Source organism: Dendrobates tinctorius, unplaced genomic scaffold (assembly GCF_039654945.1).
Source record: "Dendrobates tinctorius isolate UK_male_01 unplaced genomic scaffold, ASM3965494v1 ptg000120l, whole genome shotgun sequence".
In the NCBI taxonomy this organism is placed as follows: domain Eukaryota; kingdom Metazoa; phylum Chordata; class Amphibia; order Anura; family Dendrobatidae; genus Dendrobates; species Dendrobates tinctorius.
In genome coordinates this window covers 45,346,271-45,355,727 of record NW_027361788.1, presented here as the reverse complement: position 1 = coordinate 45,355,727, position 9,457 = coordinate 45,346,271, and the positions used below count along the sequence as shown (strand labels likewise).

At 44.6% G+C, this 9,457-nt stretch overlaps 1 protein-coding gene across 1 annotated transcript; it reads right to left on the bottom strand.

Annotated features, from left to right (window-relative positions):
* Positions 1 to 5,105: 5,105 nt before the first annotated feature.
* On the bottom strand, positions 5,106 to 8,893 carry LOC141046722 (uncharacterized). Its single transcript, XM_073541348.1, has 3 exons — positions 8,811 to 8,893; positions 7,054 to 7,083; positions 5,106 to 6,423 (listed from the first exon to the last, which is right to left on the bottom strand). The coding sequence occupies exons 1-3, from the start codon at positions 8,856 to 8,858 to the stop codon at positions 5,464 to 5,466; spliced, it is 1,038 nt and encodes a 345-aa protein (XP_073397449.1). The 5' UTR covers positions 8,859 to 8,893; the 3' UTR covers positions 5,106 to 5,463.
* Between the last annotated feature and the right edge of the window lie 564 nt (positions 8,894 to 9,457).

Genomic DNA, 9,457 nt, shown 5'->3' with positions numbered 1-9,457 from the left:
GCCCCCTTCTCCAAACATCTGGACACCAACTGTGATGGAAACTCCACTCGATTTTTCTGACTGTCCCAAAGGCCCCTGTATTTGCAGCATGGAGAGATTTGTATAGGGGGGAATGCTCATGTACTAGTTGTCCATATACAGGTGGTACTCTTGAAGGAGAAAGGGCGTCACTAGCTCCCAGACAATCTTGCCTGGGCTGCCAATTGTCTGGGGCAGTTTGGGGGGTTGATTTGGCGATCCTTACCTTCATAGATTAGGAAGGTGGAAGTGTACCCTGACGAGCTCTCACATGTGTTGTACAGTTTGATGCCATATTTGGCTTGCTTGGAGTGGATAAATTGGCAGAATGACAGATAGCCCTTGTAAGTCATCAAGGACTCGTCGACTGCCACATTTTGCTCTGTGGTATAGAAATTTAGAAATTAATGTTGTAGGAGGGAAATTAGGGGTCTTAATTTGTTTAGCCGATCAACATTCAACTAGCTTTATTCAGCTGACAGATCCAAACCTTACAACAGACTTCCAGGAAAAAAGTCCATGCATGGATGCTAGTAAATTAGTACCAACTCCAAACTTTATAGTCCGGGTTCGCTCATTACTGTTTCCATTACTCTGTAAGGTCCAAAGAGGAAATAAATCACTATCTGCGGCAGAAAGGTAAATTAGACATCTAAATCGGAAAGGGTTCTTTACAGTTAAGAAGGTAACATTGTTCTGTCATGTCAAGTGGGTACCATTTTCCTGACACTTAAAAGCCAAGGAAAATGGTCATCCTTTATTTAACTGGTTTTCTGACACTAGGGGAGGGGGGGCGGTCTAAGGATAATGGCACTGTGGTTGTAGGGGAGTGGGTCCAGGAAAGAGGACCGACCATGTTTCAGGGCCGGAACTAAGAGGGTTGTCACCCGTGTTCCTGGGGAGTATGATTGCAGGCCAGGACTGATCTTTGAACTGGCAAACAGGGGGCGGGTCGACTATAAAACGAGCAGTGCAGGTAAACAAGAGAGACTGGGCAGGAAGAGAGACGAGACATAGGAGGGAGGAGCCAAGTGGACCTCAGACGTGAGTCAGCACTTCAAAGCGAGAGGAGAGAGCACCCGACCTGACCGAGCGGAGGGCCCTGACTGCGTGCACGAAGCAGAAGTCTCTCCCTGAGCCGCTACAGAACGAGTTCCACAGTGCACCCTCAAGCACGGTACCCCCCATGCAATAGGCGGCTCTTCTCCACAGGCAGTCCACCATCAACCCCGTCTTCAGGACCTGTGGCTGCAGCCTCCACTTCAGAACCCGCGGTCGCCTCTGCTCCGCTACACACCATGGCTGCGGTCTCCACTTCGGGACCCACCGCCTCTGCTCTACACCGCTACGACCTTCTCACCGGGACCTGCGGTCTCCTCCGTTCCCTGCTGCGGAAGGGCCGGTGTCAGGAGAGTTACGTGGGGCCCGTGTACACCCCACGGTACCAGAGCGCAAGAACTTCCAGATGCTCCGGCAATGCTTCCTCGGCTGCACACGTCAACTGAGGCACCGCCAGGACATTCCTCATACACCAGCTCTGCAGAACGTCAGAGACCGATAAGTGACTCTCCGTTGTTCGTTCCCCAGTTCTAGCCCTCAAGGGTCCTTAGTTGCCCAGTTCGTGGCCGCATAATGGTCACTTCTCGTCCTATATTGTTTATTCTGCTCGCGATTGTGTATTTGTGTTTGACTTCCCTGCGTGGGAAAACTCGTTGCAAGCTTTAATTTATTTCTAAATATAAAACTTGTGTTTTTATCCCTTGTCCCTGCATCCTGTGTACCTGCTGGTTTCCACATGGTCACAGAACAATACCATGCTGACACTTTGAGGGCCAAGAACATCAGCAGCCTTTCAGGGTGCTAGGATATCATTGTGCTAACACTTGGAGAATAGAACCATAAACCTCTGCTATGGTTCTTGGCTCTCGAAGTAGGCTAAATCTTCCTTACTACAAAAGCGTTCATATGTCCCAGGTGTGCTGGAGTATCCACTGTCTATTCTCCTTACAACAACGGTATACTGAAAGTTGGGGACCAAGGAGAAAATGCAGTATGCACACATGAGCTGTCAGAGGACAAACATAATTGCATGCTGGTCCATGTCAGGGGACCTGTTAGCAGGATTATGCAGCATAACCTACAGTGTCAGGTAGGCACTGTTATACTGATTACAATGATACCTTGGTTGATGAAAGCCATCTTGTGATTGTTTAACTCAAAACTGAAAATAAGGATTAATGATATGCCTGTAGAGAGGGGGGGGGGGGGGGGGATGTGTGTTGTGGGGGGACTCCATATGGTGCTCTGCTATCCATGTGTATGGCTGTTGACAGTCACTGATCCCTCTGACCTGCCCCCTAGTTTATATACTGAAAAAAGTTTCTGCAGGCAGGTGCCTGCCTTGGCGCCTGTGCAGCAGCATACTAGCATGAGTAGTGTGTATAATTATGGTGATCCTGGGAAAAAAAAAAAAAAAAAAAAAAAAAATTCATTTAAAAACAGCACAATAAAAAGAAACATGGCATGATGAAATTAAGTTACTGACACTTCAAGTCCACCTTTAGTGTTACCACCAAGTATCAGTAACATTACACATGCCAAGTTTGTACTTTGGGACAAAGATAAAACATGAAGATGGTCTAAAGTGTCCATGGGCCATAGTGTTTGGTATGCTGACATTTAAGGACCACTGTTTTATCACCTGAAAAGGCATGCCATTTTCACAGGTCCACAAAGTGGTGTTGTGTTTGTTAAGCCACCCGCTGTCATGGTCCTTAAGCTACAAGTGTCAGTAACATCGTTCCATCACCCCTAGTTTGCATCATGGCCAGTGGGTTTCAGTTGCCAATGGACCATTCCCTCAGCCGCAAGCCTATGGACCACTGGAATAGACACAGAAGTTAAGCATCTCATTCCCCTCGATCCTCAGTTGTGTGTACATTGAGTTTGGCTTTTAAGCATCACCATACTGCTGTCTTATCACCCCAGATCAATTTTAATCATTAACTGTTTGCTCCTCTTTCTAGGATTCCCAAAGTCACGACTACATGGCAACTTTAACTGACACTTGTTGCACAGCTAGAGGCCCCTTTACACACCTCAATGTCCCAGCGATCTGACGTGGATGGGATCACTGGGACATAGCTAGACAGACCCACCAGCGATCAGGACCAGTGAGCAAGCTGGTTTCCAATGTAAACACCGGGTAACTAAGAGCCGCACGGCTCTTAGATACTTGCTGTTTACATTGGAAACCAGCTCCCAGCGTCGCTGATCATTGGTCTCTCACTGTCACATGCAACGATGCGCGCTGACCAGCAGGAGACCAACAATCATAAGACAGCCCAGGATTTTGGAAGCGCGATCAGCAATACCCAGCAGGGGTGGCTGATACAGCAATAGCGCTGGTGAGATTGCTGTGGCGTCACAAAATCAGCAATCTTGCTGTGTGTGACGGGGCCTTAAGGTTTGCCAGGTACAAGGGAATAAGTGCATTGCAACCCCCAGTAAACTGTGCCAAGCAAGTTGTGTGACTTGCTTGTTGCAGTACCCCTGGGGTAGCAATGCAACGCCATTAACGTGGTGCTTTCAAGGTTTGCCAAGTACAAGTGTTCCACTGTAGCTCCCAGCCTTAGTATGGTCACACCATCAGGATTTGTAAGACAAAAGTGCAGAGTTTGTGCGTGTTTTTATTATACACTGTTCCTCTCCTGGTTTTGGCTTTTAAATACAGATTGTGACCGTGGCCTTACTGAAAGTTTATAGGACTCCAATAAATGTCAGTTTTACAAATTCTTTAGTATCACCATGTTATGGGAACTAAAGTCTGACAACTAACAACCTAACCATTGTGATTTTTATCCTGTTCTCCTAGGCTACTGTACTTAGTGTTAACATGAAAAAACACAAAAATAGAGCTTGGTTTGAGTCGGTACACATGCAGCACATAAATGCATGTTCACATGGCCAAAAAGCATACAAAACCTTCAAAAGAGAGTGAAAAAACCCTGCTATAATTAAAGTAAAAGGCAAAAGTACATTTAACTCACCAAGAACTCTGTATAATACTGTATTTGATGAAACATAGCATAAAAGCCAACCCACCATCGACAAAGTGACTGGTCGGGGTGGTCCTACACTGTCTAGTATTAATAACCTTATCATGTGTCAAAGTTGATATCTGTGTGAAGGGCAGACAAGGACCAGGTCCCAACCACTGGACACCCCTTACTGGTGTCCAGTGGTTGGGACCCGGTCCTTGTCTGCCCTTATTCACACAGATGTCAACTTTGACACATAAGGTTATTAATACTAGACAGTGTAGGACCACCCCAACCACAGAGTCACCTTGTCGATGGTGGGACAGCTTTTATGCCATGTTTGATCAAATACAGTATTACTAAGAACTATGATTTAAATGCACTTTTGCTTTTTATTTAATAGCAGGGTTTTTCATTTTCTCTTTTGTAGGTTTTTTAAGTGTTAACATGAGTTGTATGGATAAGTTATGCATTTTAATAATTTTATGGCCTTATTCAGATGTACAGGTGTCACTCAGAACACATACCAATTATAATCTATGTGGTCGTTCATGTTCACCTATGTTTGAGTGCAGAGGTGGTAATGAGAGGGGAATGGAGTCATGTCCAATTTGAGCTGTGGATTTAAGTACCCCAAGATCAGAGATGGACATAGATATATCTGAATGAGGCCAGCAACTACAGTCATTCCTATACTTCATTTAAGATATTTGTTAAGAGCTTCAGGATAATTTCCCTCTGGGTCTAGTTTGCTACAAAAATGGAAATCAGCCAAAGCTTCCACAAATGAGTCCCAGAAGAACTGCTTGTGGAAGAACCAGGGGCTCTTGGGACTGCATAATCACAGCATCAGATTGTTTTCATAACATGGGACTCAAAGGAGAAAGTGATGATTGTTACATTAGTGTTAAAAGTTCTTACCAAGTAAAGTGTCACTAAATGTAACTAGTTGTAAATATGCAAGGTTCACCTTAAACTTCCCACCAAAAAAGGTGAAAGCATTGGTAGGAACTCACTACCTACAAATTATAAGACACTGTAGGCATATTAGTATTTCAATGCAGATTGAGGTTTATTGTTAAATATACAGTTTCTTCTTTGAGACACTGAAGGGTAACTACATAAAACCAGTGACAATCTATGCAAAAAACAGCAGTACCCCCCCAAAGTGCCCAAATAGCAAGACACTAGAGACATTGCAGAGAAGCCATGGTTGTTGGCCAGGTATTAGGTCCTTTGACATTGGTTGGAGGTACTGGTAAAGTTGTGTGCGAGGACCAAGTCTAAGGAGTCCAAAGTAAGACAATCCTAAAGTTAGTTTCCAGTAACTGGCATAGTCTTCTCAGCAGTGGCACCTTCTTTACATTGAAGGAAACTGTTCCAGTGAAGCGATGTCACCTGATTCTTAAAGTGCAGTGCATGAAACCCCTTCAGATTCCTGCTTGGTCTCCAAAGTTATATTATCATACACAAGTCCCTTCCACACCCCCTTTTCCTCAAAGCACATGCTCTCCCCACTCACAAAGTGCTTGCGGACAGAGGCAATGAACGGGAGGGAAACATTTTCCATTTTGGAAACCACTAACTGAGCCGTGACTTTACCACGCCGTGGGACATCAACTGTGACACTTCTCCTTTCTGCTATTGACCTATTGACAGTGGCAATCTTCTGGAAATGACCATTATAGGTTATAGTTCCTTCAAAGCCCAAGACAGAAAATGAAGTAGATAACTTGGCATCAAGGGCCCAAGTATTTTCCCATTGAGTTGTCTCAGCGATTCTGGCCTCCCAACTAAAAGAGAAATCATGACTCTGGACTTCATCCGTCTTGTTGACAAAGGTCTCCTTCTTAAGCACATATGGGCGGCAGACAATCTTGGAGATGTCATGCAATTCAACATCCGAGATATCAAAAGAAGGGGCATACAAGTCACCCATCCCAGTACGAAACCGGCAACAGTCATCCATGCTGGAACGACCAACTTCAATTACATTACCATGGAATCGAAAGTTCCTGAATACAAAGAGGCCATTGGAGGCCTTGAACAGAACCCGGTCACCATCATGAAACACTTCAAACTCACAAGTCTCATCTGGGATGCATTTCTCTGTATCCAAATAGAGAATTCCTTCATTGTCTGCCCAGCTGACATACGAGTCTCGGACATCCTTCAGCATAATCTTGCCATTTGGAAGCAGAGTGATGAGAAACTTGCTGTTAAGGTCCTTCATCTCCCGGACTTGGACCAGGTAATGCTTTCCATTATAACCTGAAGTCAGGAACATGTCATTGTCAGCCTGGAAGGAGACACCTTCCTCAGTAAACAAGTACATAGTGAGGGGTCCAAGACCTCTGGAAATCCCCTGAAGAGAAAAAGAAAAATGCATACAATAAATATGACAGACTTCACTGTCAAGCGTCACACTGAGCCACCATTTCTATTTAAAACCTCAACTGGAAGAAAACCATTTTCCCCCCACACCAGCAGACACATCAGGGTCACCAGTTTGTAGGTCCGCTGTGACATGTGCATGTTTCTGGCCTATTAAACTATAGAGATGCTGGCAGGTTACAGGGCTCAATTTACTAATCTTCACCATCTGAATTGCACAAGGACAGAACTTAAAGAGGTTATCCAGTACTTTAGCATGGATGACCAGAAGTACTCACTTGCCAAGCTACTCCATCTTCTAATATTGTAAATGTTATTTCTATAGCGCCAACATATTCTGCAGTGCTTTATATTTCAGAGGGGACTATCTTCTGGTAGTGGTTGAGGCTTAGTACTGCACACCCAGCTCCTACCCAAATCAATAGGACACAAATGTGTAGTACCCTGCTTTGGCCACCATCAGTAGATGGCTAGCAGAGACCCCCCCCCCCCAAGAACAGTTGATCGGTGGGGGTCAATGTCAAAGTAGTGGTCAGCCTTTTTAAAGTTAAAGAATAAAAAACATTTGTTAAGTGGACCAAGTTTTAAATAAAGTTCTTACCATCGGGAGAGTACAGGGGCTAAGCAGCTCCTGTGAAGTACAAAGAAGATCATCAGATAGTAGCAGTGAGTAGACAGATTGTGGCTATGGGTTTTCTGACTAAGCCATAGGTAGGGCCAGCATTAGGGAGTGATGGGCAATTGCCCAGGGCCTTCAGCATCTACTGTAGGGGCTACACAAATAGTGAGTTCCTAGAATGTATGGGATCCTGGTGGTGCACATTAGTCAAGAAGAAAAGTTGCAACCAATAACTGGGTGCCTGAGAACAAGGGGATATACTGTATTATAAATTGTCATATTAAACAAGTGGTTAAAAGTTAGATGGAAAAAAAAAAAAAAAAAAAAAAGCAAAGACAGATTAATAAAAGCCAGTATAGGCTCACAATATGCAGGATAACTGAGAGGTAAAGTGCTATAGTCCTAGGAGATGATGTGGGGCAGGGATGGGTGTACTCAGTATACATGTCTGCCACATACATTTATAACTCCCAGCTGCACAGACAGGAGTCCATAGGTGTATGTACACATCAGCAGTCACCCAAGGAACAAAATGCTGCCAAGTCACCAGGATTATTGGATTGTTTATAGCAGAACAAAAATCATTGTTCTCAGCAGCACATTGCCCAGTGCAACCTGCTGATAACATGATCCTGTATGGGGACAGATTGATCCATTAGGGATCATTCTTCCTCAGCCAGTGTAAAGAGACCAGGAAACAAGCACTGAAGGACTAAAGGCCCCGTCACACATAGCGATCTCGCTAGCGAGATCGCTGCTGAGTCACAAGTTGTGACACAACAGCGATCTCACCAGCGAGATCGCTGTGTGACAGCGATCAGCCCCCCTGCCGGTATCGCTGCAAGAAACCTCTGGACATTACTTTCGTCGCTGATCTCCCGCATCGCTGCGTGTGACAGGCGGGAGACTAGCAATCAGCTGGTAACCAACATACACATCGGGTATCCAAGGGATGTGTACGTTAGTTACCAGCGCGCTGATAACTAACAAACACAGCGACGCCACACGCTCAGCATCGCTGTGCTGATCGCTGGTGAAGCTGTCTGACAGCTCACCAGAGATCACATAGCAACTTACCAGCGATCCTGACACGTTGATATCATTGGTGAGTCGCCATGTGTGAATCCAGCTTAAGGGTGTGTGCACATGCTGCGGAATTCTCAGCACGGATTTCTGTAAATCCACAGGTCAAAAGACCTGCAGCTTATCTGCATGTTTTCCCTGCGGTTTGACACCTGCCATGGAGCAGGTGCCAAACCGCAGCAGAATCCACACAAAGAATTGACATGCTGCAGATTTGAAACCACAGCAAATCCACATGGAAAATTCCACACCGTGTGCACTGCGGATTTCATTTTCCATTGGTTATAGTGGTAATGTACACTGCAGCAGAATCCACAGCGTGTGCACACACCCCAATATTGTCAGTTGCACTCATTTAACAACCTGCACTCAGCACATGTAAATACAACCTAAATCTTTGATTACAATGGTGCCATAGGTTAGCATTCAGGGCCCCACTTTGTCTAAAGCCAGCCCTGACAGAGCCATCCACAGGGGTCTTCCAATCTGAGATATGTAGGTAGGAATTAAGCAAAGATGTTGCATGGATTATCACAGCACTTGCATTCATTTCAGGAACCCATAGCACAAAAATCCACACACAACAAACATTACACTTAAAACCAGCCTTAGTCCACCATTACTGAGACCCCACCATACTGCCCACATATACATACCCTACAACTGTCATTCAGTGACTTACACATACCGGCTGTATACACCATATACCAGTCCCCTCCCTCCTATATATAGCCAGGATTCCCAACAAGTCCTGCCATTTCCCCCTCCCCCTGGCGAATTAACTTTTTGGGAAGAACAGGTGATTGGGGTTATTCTTAATGAGAGACTGGAGATGGGAATATATGCTTCATACAAAGGCATTTGACGTGAGGTTCAAATAGAGTTTATTTTTGGAGGTAGAAAAAGTCTGCAAGTTTTTCAAAAGCAATTCATTTTAGGCCACGTTCACATTATCAGTATTTTGTATCAGTATTTGTAACCCAAATCCAGGAGTGGGTGATAAATACAGAAGTGGTGACATGTTTCTATTATACTTTTTCTCTAATGGTTTTGGGTTAAAAATACTGATAAACAAAAACTCGCCAAATACTGACTGTGTGTACGTGGCCTTGGAAAACACTCTTTTTTAAGTTTTTTTTAGTTCTTGAATAGGTCTTTGAGGTACTTTTTTTTACATATAGTGTTTTGCAACAGTTTGACTTGATGGTGTGAAGTTTAGAGTCTGAAAGACATTCATCGCATGAACAGCAAAGTGGATTTTCCATCACATTGATATAAGAATTTTCTGCAATTTTTGGTGCAG